Source organism: Conger conger, chromosome 1, assembly GCF_963514075.1.
Source record: "Conger conger chromosome 1, fConCon1.1, whole genome shotgun sequence".
Taxonomy (NCBI): Eukaryota; Metazoa; Chordata; class Actinopteri; order Anguilliformes; family Congridae; genus Conger; species Conger conger.
The window spans coordinates 17,867,195-17,885,336 of NC_083760.1; the positions used below are offsets into that span (position 1 = coordinate 17,867,195).

Here is an 18,142-nt window from a genome sequence, read left to right on the forward strand (position 1 = left end):
ATCTTTTTTACCCAGCCTTAAAGCGGAAGTAAGGATAGCACTGGCTGTTTAAAAGCGTGTATTACCAGAAATGTGTAAATTGCAACGAAATGCACAGTAATTTAGTTCAGCGTAATTTATTTTTTCAATTCAACGCTTGTTTCTTCATCAAATGATTAATCACAAATACATGTATGTACATAGAACATACGAATAGACATTCAGGGTATTTACATTTTGTCCTTTCAAACGTACAAATGACTTGTCATATTTTCCCACTAATGCTTGGTGTTAGTAATAAGTTAGGGAGAATATTACGAAACTGTAATAGCAGGTAAGGTTAAGTAAATTTCACTGTAGTGCTAAATCACCGTTGTTTATCCATAACACTAGATTGCTTATTTACCAGTTCCCTACCACTAATAAACCTGAAAACAAAAGGTAATGCACTTTTGATACATGGTTTAAACAACATAGACCATTGTCGTCAGGACTGTGCTGTGTACTAAAAGAAAGGAAAGATTTATTTGATCAATTAAATTACCAATTAGTCTAGACCTCTTCCAAGTTTGATGGAATTACAAAAAAACAGCAATAACTGTTTCATCATTCAGCATCAAATGATAGATTTCAAAACATTTTGTCTTAAATGAAAAAAATATGGTTTTGTGAAGAGTTGCTATTGGATTCAACGTTTGTGCACCATGAAAACCTGCCAAAATTTCTCAGCAGTCTGAAAAGCAGAATGTGTCATGGCCACATCAACAGTTTGTGCTGAGACACCAGTACGTTTGTGTTCACAGAACGTTACCCAAGTAATGAACAATTCATACAATGCTTGAAGAGACATTTAAGCCATTACAACATTTTGTGCTTTTGTAGTCAAAATGCTGATCCTGTCCTCTGCAAATCATCGGACTCCTCGTCGGACACAATCCAAGCAGACACAGTGTGCAGGCACCCGCTTTAGTGAGAACTACGTCAGAGAGGTGCCACTCAATCTTCTCTTCAGCCTCTGCCAGGTCCTGATCAGGACCACTCTCCCCATGAGTAGGGTGATGGTGAAGTTGCGTTTATACCACTCCCTGTGAAGGGAAGAGCATGCGTTGAGAAAGTTGCACAATGCAGAAAAAGATCAGCGCCATTTACTCAATCTCACGCCATAGTCACACAACTGTTGGAACAAACTAACATCACTTCAGCAACATGCTGCCCGCTCAGATCCCTTCCGCTGTAGGGTCCAGTTACAGGCAACTCCTTACAGGTCTTGGCTGAGCTGAATTATTGAGCAGAGGGTTGTGTGCAGGAATGTATGGGAAGGGCTGTCTGCTGAATAGTCTGTACAAGAGGGAAATATAAGCCTTTTGTTGCAGCCACCTTGCTGAAAGATTTACGCTTGATTTGTAATTGGTTTCCGTTGTCTCCATCCTAGCTGCACTTAATGGAATATTTGCTCTCTTATTCCTGCCACAGTGCTATTTTATTTTTGCTAATGCTTACAAATGACAGGCTTGTACAATTGTGATTATTTTGGGGAAAACTCACTTGTTATAATTGGAGTGTTTGGTGCAGTTCTTATCCAAGAAATCTTTGTAAAAAATTGCCATATCTTCAGTGCTCAGTGTTCTCTTCCTCCCTGAAAACCATAACATTACATTACATTATTGGCATTTGGCATAAATATGTAAGTATCTTCCAAAATACCATAACAATAGTCCCATAGAGCAATAACAATATGCTGAATATCTTTACATTGTGCTAACTATGCACTTGTAAGTCGCTTTGGATTAAAAGCGTCTGCCAAATGACTAAAATGTAAATGTAAATGTAACTAGTATGAGACATTTGGGTAATCCTAGCACCAAACATGACATTAAACATAAGCATATTAATAATTTCTTCATGTGCAAGAATAAGGAAAGAATGAAAAATCAATCAAATGCAAGATAAGTTTAGTGTAGAATTTACGTATAAACATTAATGCTGTCACTATGTGACTATTACTTACCCTATGTATTGTGCACCATCCTCAGTAAAACCATGTCATGTACAAAACTAAACAGGTTTCAGCCAGAAATAATACGCTATATCTCTCACCCCCTACTATACATATAAACGTACATATATGTAGCTATATATATATATATATATATATATATATACACACACACACACACACACACACACACAAAGTCAGTGAACACTTTATTAGGTATTTACACTTACACTTATTTTTAGACTTATTGGTCTTCTGCTGCTGTAGCCTATCCACTTAAACATTTTCTTGTGTATTCAGAGATGCTCTTCTGCATACCACTGTTGTAATGTGTTACTGTCACCTTCAACCTGTCTGGCCTTCCTCCTCTGACCTCTCTCGTTACACATTTTTTCCCTCTGCACACTGGTTGTTTTTTTTTTGTCTTTCACACCATTCTCTGCAAACTCTAGAGATTGTTGTGCGTGAAAATCACAGGAGATCAGCAGTTGGCTCAAACCACCCTGTCTGGCACAAGCAATTATTCCACAAGCAAAATCACTTAGATCACATTTCTTCTTCCCCGTTCTGACATTCGGTCTGAACAACAGCTGAATCTATTGACCACGTTTATATACTTTTATGCATTTAGTTGCTGCCACATGATTGGCTGATTAAATATTTGCATAAATAAGCTGGTGTACAGGTCTACCTATTAAACTGCTCACCGAGTGTATATATGTATATAATTTTATTAAAAGATGTTAGGATACATCACAGAATGTTGCACTGAAAACTGAGGTGGAAAATTGAGAAGGAAAACGGGAAGTAGTGGAAATGCTCACCATTCTCATCTCTACGACTTAGGCCTTTTGACTTCAGACACGTATGAATAAACTCATCTTTTTCCTGATTTGGGAAAAACAAGAAAACAATTATCTACGCCTCTTAATGATCGGTATGATACACAGCTGATTTATTACCAACAACTATCACTTTAATATACATCTATAACATAAATAAATGCAGACCAAATAAGTTTCCAAGAAAACAGTTACAGCACATGAACAATTCATGCAAAGGTAAAGATTGCCCTCTTCTGGTAAAACATAAAAATGCAGGAGCATCTTGGTTAATTGAATGAACATGAACATATTTTTTTATTACTTTATACAGTAAACAGTTTTAAATGTACATTGATTTTTAATCGATAATGGGCTCCAACCTTGCTGAAAGTGATATTCTGATTTGACCAGAATTGATGGTTCCAATCCTCTGTCTCCTGTCTGAGGTGCCTCAGACGTCTCTCCAACGTACTCTCGTTTTCAGGAATATGGTATATGATTGGCCGGAGATTTGACAGCCTGTCTGGGGGGCCAATCCAGTCATGCTTGGAGCTAGCAACTGGTGCAGAACTGGACCTCTGAGAAGACATGGGGCAGAGGCATTGTGAAGTGGAGATGTCTTCAAAATCCACAGACAACAGCAACTGACTTTAAGATGGTGAGCTGGCTGTAGTGGATTATGTTCAGACAAAGTGTCATGAGTTTATAACAGTATTATATGTAGCAGCTATGTCAAGCCTCTTTCCTGTATGCTATTAAATAGTAAGATGCATGATTAATCTCTGCATCTCCTTGCTCCCAAAACCACAGTTCTAACTGAACTGTGATGACCGACAACACTGACAGATACTGTACATACTGAATGACAGCACATACAACAAAAAGATATGACTAGATAAGCAAATAAACCTTAAAAGTCCATTACAAGTGAATGGGTAATTTGGCATGGTATAGACTGGTATATTGTGCAAATAACATGGCATTTCCTACATCTTTTATAATTATTACATAGAAATGTACCTTTTTCTTAGTTCAAACTAGCTCAGAAATCTAGTAGGTAGGTCCATCAGTGTAGGAAACATCAATTCTAAATGACGAATCTCCTGATATACTAGGAGATTCATTACTCAGCCAGTCTATAGAATAGGAATGGGCAAGGTTGGCTGTATCTGTTTCTGGATTTCAGACCAATTCGCTCTTAATGATTTAATTAGCCAAATCATTCTCATGATCTGACATTTATAGCCACATTCTGTGATATAAACAGCAGCTTCTTGTATTGTAGCATTGCGGTCTAATTTACAAGAATTATTATGAATCGGTCATGGTGCATATGGCTACTTAGCTTATTGAGTCAGAGTAACTGGTGGCAGCAAAATCCTGCATACACACCAGCCCTCCAGGCCTGGAGATGCCCACCCCTGCTCTAGAAGAGTGCCACTCAACTCCACATCCTGCAGGCATTTGCTTCAACTATACACTACACCGCCTGATTTTGCTAATTTGCTTATTATCTGAACCAAGCAGGTACAATAATTTGTGAAATCAGGTGGTATAGCGTATGGTCAGAGCAAATACCTGCAGACACTGCAGCCCACAGGACGAAGAGTTGAGTAACGCTGCTCTAGAATAGTGGTTCCCAAACTCAGCCCTGGAGTACCCCTGCATATGCTAGTTTTTGTTCCAACCCCAATTTCCATCAATTAATTTCAACAAGCTGTTAATATTTCTTAATTAGGCACTTTTCATCTTAAAATGGATTATTTACCTTAAACCACATTGCAAGCAGCTTTGCAATGGCATAAAGAATAAAAGTACTATGTCCATATTGTGGTGATTGCACAATCTTGCAAACAATTACAAAAGAAGAGGTAACAAATAAAATACATAATTAGGTAGTTATTAGGTAGCGTTTCATTTCATTTGTTATTTTTTTTCCTTAAATGTATCAACACAATGCAGGTTTGCCTTGTCATCATTTGTTTTGCTCTTGGATTCTTCATCATCTTTCAAATGGTTACTTTTAGTGGCCACTAATTAGAAGCCTACTGATTCACTCCAGTTGAAATCAGTCATCAGTTAAAAATAATTGACCACGTTTTATTTCAATTTTTCAAAATATATAGAATGGTTGCAATATAGAACAATAAGCACAATATGAACATAGGAATGTTATTCTTTCGGGTATGCATAGCTATATTTGACAAAATAGCTTAAAACGGTAAATAATCCCTCTAAACATGAAAAGCACATCATTCATTAAAATGAACGGCTTGTTAAAATTATTTGATTGCAATTGTGGTTGACAGTTGGAACAAAAACCGGCATACCGGGTATTCCAGGACCAAGTTTTGTAACCTCTGCTCTAGAACAGGGGTGCACAACTCCCGTCCTCGAGGGCCGGTCTGCGTACTGGTTTCTGTTCCAACCAACTGCCTTGTTTTTAATTTGCTGACAGCTCTATAAATTACCCTGGTTCAAGCCTGTACTTGAGCACAGTAAAACCATTAGGATGCACTTGCAGTCCGCAGCTGGTACGATAAGATATGATTGAGTAAATTAAATGGCACAAAATCCTGAAACGGATCGGCCCTTGTTTTGCACCCTTTTTCTAGGAGGCACTTTTTTGAAGCTGCAGATGTCATGCATGCATGTATTGTTGTATTGTATGTATTTATGCTTCTCCTACACTGTAAATCACTGTAGAACAACCCTGTTCCTGGAGATATACACTCCTATGGGTTTTCACTCTAAACCTAAAGCACACGTCATTCAACAGTTAGCTGCTAATTAGTATCAAGTGTGCCAAATTACGATTGAAGTGAAAACCTACAGGATGGTATATCTCCAGGAACAAACAAGAAAGAAAGAAAGAACCAGAAATGAGCCATTTACCAGCCATCTTGAATTATTACAGTTTTCTGAGATCAGCGTACATTTAGGGTTAAAATGGTCCGATGCCACTATCTTGGAGCAGAACTCGCCCAGGAAATACTTACTATTAGTTATATAACGTTAGCCCGCCGATAAGATGGCAGACAAGACAACAAAAAAAGGTTAACGTTATCACATACCACTCTGGGTCGTCAGCAGTTAGCTAGCGGGCTAACATATACTTTAGTCAAGTACTATTATGTTGTCGCAGTCAGAAAAGCAATCACAAATTATCAGCATGATCGACGCAAATTACAATCTAACGTTCACTTAAACACCCCTGTCACGTTATAGTTGGTCATTTTCCTTTTTTAGCTGGTCTGTCCGTGGACAAAATACACAACCGTTGATTTATTCTGAAACAATATCCATACACATTGTTAATTTATAAGGCATTGCTTATAATGTAAGAATTGTGTACATATCGTTACTGAAAGCCCACCCAACCCGCACACCTTGCCTGTCCTATGGTTCCGACCGTTGTTTGGCTCGTGCGCGCTGTATGTTCTACGGCTGGCACACAAGTTCCTGATCGGTCGGAGACAAGGTTGGCTTTGGTGAAGGGATGATCTCCATAACTGACAGACGATCGTTTTCACATTCATTTCCCTCGGTTTATTGACTTTTCTTGAAAATCGTCTCACTCAATAATAATCAGACGAACTACCGAACACCGCCATGTATGCTAGTGAGCATGACCCGTAGCTCACAATGTTGGACGACCAAAAGATTCACTGTGTAATTTACGTTGCTGTGTTCTCTAGCAGTTAGCTACCTAGCTACAGGGTAACCAAAAGCAAATAGCTTCTGAAAATGTACTTCATGTATTGTTTAGCCATGTTAAGTTACGTAGCTACTATAATCACTAGTTAGTGTTCCATATGCGAATAACGCTTTATTCTAGAATCTAGATAAAGCTAAATTGCACTATGCTAACGTTAGCTAGCTAGCGTCAAGATAATTAGCTAATCCCAGGAGATAATGTAGCTAGCTAGGATAGCTATAGCAAGGTGCGTGATTTAATGTTACAAAACTGTGACTAATGATTATTTTCAAATGGGATAAACAAGTATCATCAACCCATGGATAGTGTTCTTGTTCCTACGACCACTAGGTTCAACCGAGAGTGACGTAGACTAAAGACGGGTTCACGTTGCTAGCTAGGCTAGCGGTAGCTGTACTAACCTGTTTGGAGCCGGGAGCCCTTGGTGTTATCTCGCTTGGTCAGCTTCACTTTGCATCCTCCCTGTGCTGCGTGTGATGTGGATTGCTTATTTATCTCTGATTCCCAACTGTTCCGATGGCTGTTCGATGGCTATGCAGGTACATTTACCAGTAGAGATCATACCGTTTTTATACTTTCGTTGTTGATAAATCGATACGTAATTAATGAAGTAACTTGGCTAGCACCATTCTGAAATATTAGCTAAAATATTGCTTTGCTTCCGACGTCGACTAACGGTCAGGGAGATGCCTCTCCCTGTCATATCATAGACAGTCACACTACTATATACTTTATTTATTATCTAGCTGGCTAGCCATGTACCCAATGTTGCAGTACATTTAACGAGCCACTGCATTGAAAGCAGTTGGGTGAATGGCTAGTTAACTTTGCCGAGATTGCTAAATAACCGAATGAAATGGCCAAAATGCCACCTGGCTAGCTAACGTTATCCACCTAGCCAGCGTTAGATGGCTAATGGGTTTAGGGCTAACAAAGCCAGCTAGGTAACGTTGGTTACTTTGTATGTGTAGTCGAATTATGGTCGGGAGCATGATCTTTGTTGTTACCTAATTAGCGTTGAATCAGCTACTATTTTACAACTCTGACATTAATACTTCCGAACAGTTGCCTATTTGCTAGCCAACATAGCTTTGTTGGTTCAATAAAAGATCAAACCACCTTAAGGGGACGTAACTTTTGTATAGGCCCAGTTTCTTTGCTCTAGCTAGCTATAATTATCATGAAGCGGAGATTAGTTATTGTTTCAGCGGGGCCCATGCAGAAATACAATCCAGGAGAGATCAGAGATTAACTCGTATGCGCTCTGCTGAGATCTGGTCTGACTACGCTTGTCTCATAGACCGTGGTTTGTCCCCGTTAGCTTGCGTTGCGATAGCTCCGGATCCCCCTTCTGTTGAGCACATTTTGGTACTCCCACTTTCTCCATTTGTGCGTGGGAGGGGGCGACAATGCAGCGATGCTCAACGCGAGGTTAATTTTGCTTTAAGGAACCAGAAAGGCTGATGTTACAAATTATTTGACACTGAAGTATTTCAATACTGCCACACGCCGATGTTTTAGCTGATGGAAACTGACATCTTTAGCAATGTGCGCGAATGTCTTTGGCGCTTTGAAAAGGTGAGACATTTCTTGCGTATCTCTGAAGGTGGTGAGACATGGCACTTGTCAGATAGCTGGCTAGCTAGCTCGCTCGCTAAGAACAGCTCAGCCTCCTGCCAGAGGTTGAAAATGTCTCCTGGTTGCTGACAAAATCATACAAATATACATCAGAAGTGGGACTACAGTCGTCGGGAGCAATGGTGAGGAATAAGCGGTATGGACATATGCTTTATGCCTATGAAAAAAAAACAAGTCGTTTTATGGCAAGGAAGAGCTATATATTTATTGACATGTGAATACTGTCGATGACAGTAGATTACTTGTGTTCGTTGTTGCCGTATACACAATTTTGTGTTTAATGATATACGAGCGAGTGTCTCGGAGATACGGGAACTGTAGCCTATGTACGGGCTAGTTCGGATTTTATTGTGGGTGTGCCAACCAGAGGTAGGCTAACCAAAATTGGTCAACAGCCGCATTGAATTTAGAAAATACCTATGCATGGTGCATTTCACTCATGTATGAATCTTTGTCCAAGGGCAAAGTACAAGATGCCACACAGTCGCATCTTTTTCTTTTGGTTTTCAATTAGGTCAGAAAGGCCACTACACGCTCGACTAGAATAGAGTCGTTTAGGAGTCAATCACCGAACATACTGATGTTCACTATATTGCAGTAAGGATTCTTTTTTACAAGGATGGACATGGAGCTGACGTTCAAATACAGCGAGCGTTACATTGCTCCCACAGGAGCCTTGCGGTGAACCAGCAAAGTCGGACTTTGCCAGCTGTTGGTTTTCTCAGATAGCATCCACGGCTCTTATTTTTTCTATGCTAACATTATTAAAAAATGAGGAGCACATGTGCATTCCTGTTAGTTTGTGTGCTTCAAAATATTTTTTTTCTAGTTGGCACACAACAATTTTAAGTAGCGAGTGCTCCTAAAATGGGGCCACTGGCATCTCTGGCATTGGCATCTCCTGCCCCCCCTGGGAATTTGGACCCACACACCCACATGACATGTTGCTGCGCGAGAGTATAAACATCTGGAGAGAGGAGATGACCGTTCTGGTGGTTCATGGCACAATGACTCATGCTGTATTGACCCTGTCAGTCAATATGTGTATTCTTCTTTCGTTTTGGGCTAATTGTGGCATACAGTGGAGGAAAAAAAGGCTATGACTCACACAGTTGTTTTCTCCACCATTTGTAGGTGAATGTTTCAATGTAAGGCTGAATCATTTCCTAGATTTCATTTAGCTTACACCATTTTTTAAATATCCTCTTTTTTTTCTTTTGTGAAAGAAATGTATATTTTAAATATCTCTGCAGGCATTTCTACCGATAAATGTTTTTATGTTATGTTTAATGTTTTTGCATAACCAGGAGTTCCAGGGTTACAATTAGCATGTTATTGCATGATGATCCTTTCATGATCTTTCATGTTTCACTTGACCTGATATGTGGTCTGAAAGCACAGTATTGTGATTTTTGTCGAATACACCGGAAAACCCTAATATTTTAAGTTTAAGCATATACATTAGAAGAAGAGTGGAAATAATTTGTCAACTGCATGTCTTAAAATAAACTGCTCTAAAGTCTCGAGTTCACCAGTTGTGAATTATATGAGAGCCAGTTGAGACAGAATCAGCACAAATTCAGGCTCTTCTGTAACAGTTATATAAAAACCAAAGACAAGGAGTCTTCAGGCTCTTTCTTGTCCCGGGAGGCCCGTTTCACTGCTGTCAGAATACTCTTCTTTCCATGACCTTCAAAGGTGGCTATTGAGGTTCTGGTTGCAGATATTGCACTGTTAATCCCTATAATGCACAACATTATCACATTCCTTACATATTACTTTCATAATAATTAAGTGGAGATTTATATTTTCAAATGTGTTGTTCAGGCGAGCGCAGAACTAGAACAGAGGTAAACCTTGTGAGGAATTAGAGGCATTTGCTGGAAATCTGCCAGAATGAATGCTGCCAAATTTTCCTCATCGCATACACATGTGAAATAGGCTAATGCTTTGAACGTCTAGTGGGAAATGACGCTGTCGCTTTAAGATTAAGTACAAGCCAGGTGCCAAATCTGTGGTGACATCACAGAGACGTCACCATGGGATAGCTGCAGTGTTTCCTTCTGATAAAACGCTCTTCAGTCCTCGGTATCTTCAGCGACTGGAGGGCAGTGGCACATAACTTAACGGTGTTTTTCCAAATTAGCAGCTCATGAGATCATTCAATGCCCGTGCTCCTCATCTGGAATTGTAAGTAACATTGTGCTGAATACATTCTTTCAGTATTCCATTTTGAGCCAGCTATCTTTATTTATGCAGTTGTTCCTGTTCAAAATATTCTTCCTACTCAAGAAAGACAGTATCTTTATGGTTACCTGACCACTGTAATACACAACAGTTCCTCTCTGAACTGTATTTGTAAGCAGTGCTGTTGAATACATTTTTTCAGCATTCCCAGCATTGGGTTCAGCTTGTCTGTCTCTGTTTATGCAGTATCGTTCTTGCTGATCAACAAAGGCATGTTTTTCTGTTATTACCGTAGCAAAAACATACAGCAACATTTCCCTATATATTAATTTTGACTTCTGCTTGTGATTTTAAGTACCTCTGACACCCCGAATTACAAGTGTTTGATAATAATTTTGCATCTGCACTAATTAGACAACACTCTGTGCTATTTGACCCCAGTGGAGCAAATCAACGCTTATTTATGTAGGTGTGTCAAAAGCAAGTGTGAACTGTGAACTTTGGGATGTCTAAATCTCATGTTATTAATACATTCACAGGTTAAATGAGGCTCATGTCTTGTGATGAAACGTGTCAGCGTGTTCTTTCACAAAGGCTCGCAGTGGCATGAAGTGAGATTCATGGTGTGCCTTTCCTTTATAAGTGCTGTTTGCAGAAGGCTGCCACTCCCAGTGGATCTGTTCCGGTGTTTGGCTTTTGGGTGGGGTCAGAGAAAGCAGAGATTTAATCTACTCCCACACTGCCCTCCTAACGGCCATTCCATTGTCAGTGGAGTCAGTGGAGGTGGCACAGCCTTCTCTCTATGGCCTTTGGATGAAGGCCACCCACTGTTCAGCTCCGGCGCTGATCACTCTCTTAATCAGTCCTGTTTTCTTCTCCAGGTGCACACATGACTCGGTATAAGAAACTCCCAAGTGTTCACTGCATGCATTTCTAGATTGCGGAAGTGAAAAAAAAAAAAGAAGAAAAAAAAAGGCTATCATTGAGTCTGTACCCCTCAGAGTGCAGGTTGGAGCCCCTCCCGTCCCCCTGGGCTGTGGGGAATGGGCGGTGTGAATGCTACGCTGTGTTATAACACGCTGGCGCTCTGTTTTGCAGCCTGTTTGGGAAGCCCTTTGATGGTGGGAAGAGGATGGACAATGGCAGCCAGCTCCACCCCTCCATGGCTCGCCTCCAGGAGATCCAGCAGGAGGTGGCCAGGCTGGGCCAGCAGGTGTGCGCCTTCAGCGGGCTGCAGAGCGACCGCGAGTACCGGCGCCTGGAGCGCGAGCTCTCCCGCCTGCAGATGGAGACGGACCAGGTGGAGACGGAGGGCAAGGCCGAGCTGCAGCGCGCCCGCAAGCAGGCGGCGCAGGAGCTGGAGGGCCTCCTACGCTACCTGGAGGAGAACGCCACGCACCCGTCGCGCCTGGCCATCGAGGAGCTGAGCCAGGAGGCGCAGCGGCTGGTGGAGCAGGGCGTGGTGGAGCCTCAGCGCGCGGGCGCGGCCGAGATCGGGGACGAGCTGGTGGACGCCGTGCAGGAGCTGGTGCTGCGGCTGACGCAGGTGAAGACGGGCGGCCGCGTGCCCCTGCGGAAGGCGCGCTACCGGGCGCTGACACGCGTGTGCGCCGTGCAGGACGTCATCGAGGGCCGCGCCCGCCAGCAGACCCTGCCGCTGCCGCTGTCCGAGGGCACGCACGCGGCCGTGCAGCGCATCAACCAGGTGATGGTGCAGGTGAGCGGGGCCCGCAGCCAGCTGGTGGCCCTGCTCATGGGGCTGAGCGGGAGGGACAGCTGCGCCCACCTCTCCCGCGTCCTCACCGAGCTCCTGGTGGAGCTGGACGCCCTGGACGTGTCCGGGAACGCGTCGGTCAGGAACTACCGCAAGCGCGTGGTGGAGGAGATCAACGGCCTGCTCAAACACCTGGACCTGGAGGGAGAGGGAGACGACACCTGCAGGTATGAGCCGGTCCTCATTACATGACATTACATTACGTTCCATTACGTTCCATTACGTTACATTACGTTACATTACGTTACATTACGTTACATTACGTTTAATTAGTTGACACTTTTATCCAAAGCTGGTCATTAAAACCTAAATGGAGATGGTGATTTGGTTCAGTCGAGGACCTGTAGAAATCGAGTCATGGCTGTAGACATAGTTCTGTCGTTGGTCTAATGACCTCGTCTAATGTATGCACTTATTGTACGATGCTTTTATCCTTGTATTTTGAATTTTAAATAATGGTTTTGCAATTCCTGCACAAAATTTTACCAAAGCAACAACATGTACAATATTTGCATAGCGACAGAAGAAAAACTACAGAACAGGTTGGATGAGGTACAGTTCACAAAAATTGTCTACAGCCATTTTAACGACCAGCTTACTAAGAGTAGCACAGTAAAGTTGAGACTTTTCGACTGTAAAAATAATAATGACCTTTATTTGTACAGGGTAGGTTGACTGAGCACACATGGTCTTTTACAGCAACGCCCTGTTAATGCCTTTCCAAGTAACCTAAGCTGCATGCCTTTGTATTGAAAATGTCCGGTGCCAGAAACGCTGATGAAGTTGAAGTTGTTGGATGATGAACTCTGAGCACTTCAAGCTGAGTTGGACATGTGCGGACAGAGCGAGTCCATTAAAAACATGTTTCTGTCAGGAAGTTTAATAAGCTTTCATTATTATACTCCATAATCCCCAACCACAGGTGTTCCCTCCTGCTGCACGCTAAAACTGCATAAATCCTTTAGCAGTTGCCAGTTTGTAAGCTAATCCACCTTTTTAAAATTTATTATTTCCTTGTTTGGAGTTTTTCCCTTTATACTCTGTTGTTAAATGAAAAGTAGGCAGGCAGGCCCTCACCTGTTTGTGGCATGTGCCTGCAGGTACGATCTGGCCCAGAACGACTCCATCCGGCAGATCGAGGCGGTGCGCGGGCGGGTGGCCCAACTCCAGGGGGAGATGCTGCGGCAAGGCGGGGCGGGGGAGTTCAGCTTCAGGCCCAAGGCGGAGCTGCAGAGCCTGCTGACGCACCTGGACCAGGTGGACACCGCCCGCAACCCCTGCATCCGCGAGGCCCGGCGCCGTGCCGTGCTGGAGCTCCAGGCCCTCATCACCTTCCTGGACCTGCGGGAGGGGCTGGAGAGGAGGCAGCCCGGCCCGGAGGAGCACCCTTCCCACAGGGCCGTGTGGCAGGTCCTGGCCAGCCTGTCGGACCTGCAGGCCCAGGTGCTGTGCTTCGACGGCAAGCGCGCCGACAAGAGCTACATGATGCTGGAGGAGCTCCTGACCAAGCAGCTGCTGGCCCTGGACGCCGTGGACCCGCAGGGCGACCCCATGACCAAAGCCGCCCGCAAGCAGGCCGTCAAACTGGCCCAGAACATCCTCAGCTACCTGGACATGAAGACTGACGAGTGGGAGTATTGACCCCTCGCCTCGGACCCTCCCGCGTTCCTGCTCCCGAACGCAGACGGCATGATGTCATATCACCCAACAGGTCTGCAGACTGGACATGCCTTCCGCTGCGGCAGCTACCCGTGTGTAAGGTAATCTGTGTGTAGGGAGTGTGTAAATATTAACGGAAGAGACTAGAATGCACTGCAGTGGTGGTCTCCATTTTGCCATGGCAAAACCGAACACGGATTCTTTTGTTGATGACCTTTAGGAGAAAAGGTCCGCGTATTACTCTTCCATTGTGTGCTTGAAGTATCTACAGCATCCCCGAAAGCTTGCTTGTGATTTTTACTTGTCCTTGTTGGTGTGGTGCTCGAACCTGGACCAGAAGCCTGCTGCCAACGTGCCGCTGGGTCTGCTTTCTGCTTGGCTGTGTGTTCGTCTGATTCCCATTCGGACAGCTAATAACAATTCTCTCAGCGACAAGGGGTTAGCCTTGCATTTTCAAACAATGGCTCTGCAATTCCTTTTATCTGCACAAAATTTAGTCTGTCAGAAAATAGGCCCAAAATATCTTGCTAGCAGAAATTATGCACTTTATTTATAGAATGTGTTTTATTTGCCTGTCGTAAAAATTCACTCTCCAATTATACCTTCAAGCTACTTCACTGCAAGATGTCCACCCTACCGTCCTGTCACTACCATATCATTTAAGTGTTAAAAACCACCTCCTACACAGCATCCTACAGTAGTGTGGGGGAGAAAACACACGCGATCCAGCTAAGAGCATGAAACCTCCCCCAGTGGAACGAGGCCAGAGACCAACCTATCAGAAGCACCATCAAACAAACGAATGAATCAGCTGCCTTTGTGTGTCTGAGTCTGCCTGGACTTGTGAACCGCTGTGGTGAACAGCTCTGCAACTCATTTCTAATTGTGTAAAGGGAAGAGGAGAGTGTCTCCGTGTGACCCGGAGGCCAGGGGTGTCATGTTCGAAGTGTAGATGGAGATCGGAGTGGACGGGGTCGGCCTCCGCTCTGTTGAGTCGCACAAGGGGCTGTTTCATCAGGGCGACGTGCCTTGCCTGTGTACCGAGGGAGGGGAGAGTGTCTCCTTGCCCTACTAAATTATTCATTTCAAGCACAAAACTAGAGTAGCCGTAGCCGGGTACCCAGTCCCCTCTAAAGTGGAGAAATCGGTACAGTTGCAGGAGACCAGGCTTGAGGTGGGGGGGGGGGGGGGGGGGGGGCGTTGACCGACGTGGTGTGGTGGAGTCAGGGGTGCTCCGTTCAGGAGCATGCACACAGGCTGCCCGCTCATATTTGCACTTACGGCTTCTGTGTGGTTTTAACCGTCTGTGGGGACCCCCATCACCCTCAGCCAGTCACCATCTGCATGAGGTCCACCTGGTTGAGGCGAGCAGCCCTGCGCTCTTCACCGTAATCAGAGGAGCGCCCGGGCAGTGGATTAGCCCGGACGGCCATCGCAGGGCGCATCTGCCCCGGCAACAACCATCCACAGCAGCTCATCGGCATAATCCACCGCAACAACCTACATCGCCCTGGTTACAGCAAGATTTCAGCCAATCGGACACCGCACTGGACAATGGATAATGTATAGCGGCCACAGACAGTACTAAAATGACTGCATCCTCTCAACCATTCTAATATACTTTATGAATGTGCTCTTGATTTGTGGCCACCAGTTCCTTTAAAAAGAGAAAATAAGTTGCTTTTCTTGTTAAGTATGAGTAGCTTTGGTCTCCCAAGTATAGGAGAGCTGTTCTCATTTCTGTTACCGACTTTCCATCAATAATAGGTCAAATATCCAATTTTGTGTTGTCTATTTATTTGCTTAAGGTATGTTTGCAACGACTAGAAAGCAAAGCATGATTTAAAAGCAGGGGTGTCAAAGTGGTCTCATTCTAGCAGTATTGCAATAATTGCAATGGATGCATCTCCTTTCCAGGGCAGTCTTCTGACAAACGGTTTCATAATTTGTCTCAAAGTGTTGACATGCATTTTTTTTCATGCAACTACAGGCTGAAACCGATTGCATATAAAAGTTTTCTACTAGAAAATGTATTTTAAAGATATTGAAAAAGATTTTTTCAGTGGACTGACTTTTAAGGTTAAGGACACATTTTAATAATTGTTATAATCATTTATTAGAGAAGAACTTCAATTGCATGTAACAAAGTGACTTAACTTATTAAGATCAGGTTGCATCAGAAAGCAGCATGCACCCTTAATCTCTGGGAAAGTAATTTGACACCCCTGCTCGAAGGGTGTTCTGACCTTGGAGTATCTCGATGAGACAAGAACAAGCAAACCGCAACATTCAGCTCACACAGGGTTAACCCCTGAATGATGAGGGCTCTTCTATCACCAGTCAACTTCAAGAGGTACAGCAGGGAAACATCTACTTTAAATATGATAGTGTTCTTTTCATTCATTTATATCAGGCTTTAGTCCTGTGTGTCTTCATATCTCCGGCTTTTCAAAATCAGGGGAACAGAAGCAGGATTACTGAGTTAGCTGGATAAGTTCACAGAGTTGAAACCCAGAACCCTTTCAAACCTTGACATGACTGAAGTAAAAACGGGTGTTCCTGGTTTTACTCTGTGAATTTATCCAGCTAACTCAGTGATCCTACTTCATGATATACAGTGGGAACAATAATTATTTCATCCCTTGCTGATTTTGTAGGTTTGCCCACTTACAAAGAATGGAACTGTGTAGAATTTTAATCATAGGTACATTTTAACATTGAGAGACAGAATATCACAAAATAATCCACAATAACAACATCATATAAATTTTATAAATTTTATATCATATTTTCACAAGAAAAAAGTATTTGATCCATAGAACAATAGGACTTAATACTTGGTGGAGAAATCTTTGTTGGCAAGCACAGAGGTCAGACATTTGTTGTAGTTTTTCACCAGGTTTGCACAGATCTTGGGAGGGTTTTTGGTCCACTCCTCTTTGCAGATCCTTTCCAAATCCTTAAGGTTCCGAAGCTGTCGCTTGCTTCAGCTCCCTCCACAGATTTTCGATGGGATTTAGGTCTGGGGACTGGCTAGGCCACTCCAGGACCTTAATATGCCTTTTTTTGAGCCACTCCTTTGTTGCCTTGGCCGTATGTTTTGGGTCGTTGTCATGTTTGAAGACCCATCCACGACCCATTTTCAGTGCTCTCACTGAAGGAAGGAGGTTGTCGCCCAAAATTTCCTGGTACATGGCTCCATTCATCCTCCCCTCGATACGGTGAAGTCGTCCTGTCCCCTTAGCTGAGAAACACCCCCAAAGCATAAGGTTTCCACCTCCATGCTTCACAGTGGGGATGGTGTTCTTGGGGTTGTACTCAGCATTTCTCTTCCTCCAAACACGGTGAGTCGAGTTGATGCCAAATATTGATGCTCTATTTTGAATCATTTACTTATTTCATCCAAAAATACGATAATAAATTTATAAAATTTGTATGATGTTGTTATTGTGGATTATTTTGTGATATTCTGTCTCTCAATGTTAAAATGTATCTTTGATAAAAATTCTACACAGTTCCATTCTTTGTAAGTGGGCAAACCTACAAAATCAGCAAGGGATCAAATAATTATTGCTCCCACTATATGCCCCCAGGGCCCTGTTCCACAAAACAGGATTGGTGAGTTAGCCGGATAACCCGAGTCCCCTCCCATATCTGGAACATGGACTGAAGTATTAAAGGGATGTTCCGGGTTTTACTGAGCACAGTTGGCTATCCAGCGAGCTCTGTAACCCTGCTTTGTGAAATACCCCCCAAGGCTGTTGGAAAAATGACTGAGTTTACGTAATCAGTTTGACTTAAAAAGTAAGTGAAATTCAGAATCAGAATTTAAGAACACTTTATGGCACAGCTTCTCTGGCATTCTGTGGGGATGTAAAACGTCTTTTGAGACACTCCCATGAAAGGGCATGTGAGAGCGTCCTTCGAGAATGGGAGAGGGGAGCCAGACCAGGCTGGAACGGAATGCCAGGCTGAAGTAGCTGCTGTCAAAGAGAAATGCTTCACACCTCTGCTTCAGCAAAGCTTCAGCCCTACACCAAGCTGAAACCTTCAGCCCTACACCAAGCTGATACCTTCAGCCCTACACCAAGCTGCAACATTCAGCCCTACACCAAGCTGAAACCTTCAGCCCTACACAAAGCTGACACCTTCAGCCCTACACCAAGCTGAAACATTCAGCCCTACACCAAGCTGAAACATTCAGCCCTACACCAAGCTGACACCTTCAGCCCTACACCAAGCTGAAACATTCAGCCCTACACCAAGCTGAAACATTCAGCCCTACACCAAGCTGGAACATTCAGCCCTACACCAAGCTGAAACATTCAGCCCTACACCAAGCTGAAATTCGTCTCTCATAGGAAGGT

At 43.3% G+C, this 18,142-nt stretch overlaps 2 protein-coding genes across 9 annotated transcripts; one reads left to right on the forward strand and one right to left on the reverse strand.

Annotated features, from left to right (window-relative positions):
- Positions 1-100: 100 nt before the first annotated feature.
- Positions 101-6,849, reverse strand: LOC133126806 (cytochrome c oxidase assembly factor 8). Its single transcript, XM_061239202.1, has 5 exons — positions 6,189-6,849; positions 3,180-3,377; positions 2,800-2,863; positions 1,525-1,615; positions 101-1,064 (listed from the first exon to the last, which is right to left on the reverse strand). Exons 1-5 carry the CDS (start codon positions 6,336-6,338, stop codon positions 956-958), a joined length of 612 nt encoding a protein of 203 aa, XP_061095186.1. The 5' UTR covers positions 6,339-6,849; the 3' UTR covers positions 101-955.
- bag5 (BCL2 associated athanogene 5) lies at positions 6,206-15,555 on the forward strand. Of its 8 annotated transcripts, XM_061239182.1 has the most exons (4): positions 10,237-10,345; positions 11,224-11,350; positions 11,441-12,283; positions 13,217-15,555. In XM_061239182.1, exons 3-4 carry the CDS (start codon positions 11,475-11,477, stop codon positions 13,755-13,757), a joined length of 1,350 nt encoding a protein of 449 aa, XP_061095166.1. In that variant the 5' UTR covers positions 10,237-10,345; positions 11,224-11,350; positions 11,441-11,474; the 3' UTR covers positions 13,758-15,555. The 8 variants fall into 8 exon arrangements, with proteins under 8 accessions (XP_061095157.1, XP_061095110.1, XP_061095140.1 ...); XM_061239173.1 differs by lacking the exons at positions 10,237-10,345; positions 11,224-11,350 and adding an exon at positions 6,206-6,280; XM_061239126.1 differs by lacking the exons at positions 10,237-10,345; positions 11,224-11,350 and adding an exon at positions 6,289-6,471.
- Positions 15,556-18,142: the final 2,587 nt, after the last annotated feature.

Excerpts from the sequence above, each read along its gene's own strand:
- bag5 (XM_061239126.1), top strand. The coding sequence starts at position 6,416 with ATGCTAGTGAGCATGACCCGTAGCTCACAATGTTGGACGACCAAAAGA. Across the intron at positions 6,472-11,440 it reads ACGACCAAAAGATTCACTGT|CCTGTTTGGGAAGCCCTTTG; the intron begins GTAATTTACGTT and ends TCTGTTTTGCAG. Across the intron at positions 12,284-13,216 it reads GAGGGAGACGACACCTGCAG|GTACGATCTGGCCCAGAACG; the intron begins GTATGAGCCGGT and ends ATGTGCCTGCAG.
- LOC133126806 (XM_061239202.1), bottom strand. The coding sequence starts at position 6,338 with ATGAATGTGAAAACGATCGTCTGTCAGTTATGGAGATCATCCCTTCAC. Across the intron at positions 1,616-2,799 it reads AAGTCGTAGAGATGAGAATG|GGAGGAAGAGAACACTGAGC; the intron begins GTGAGCATTTCC and ends TATGGTTTTCAG. Across the intron at positions 1,065-1,524 it reads AAACACTCCAATTATAACAA|GGAGTGGTATAAACGCAACT; the intron begins GTGAGTTTTCCC and ends TTCCCTTCACAG.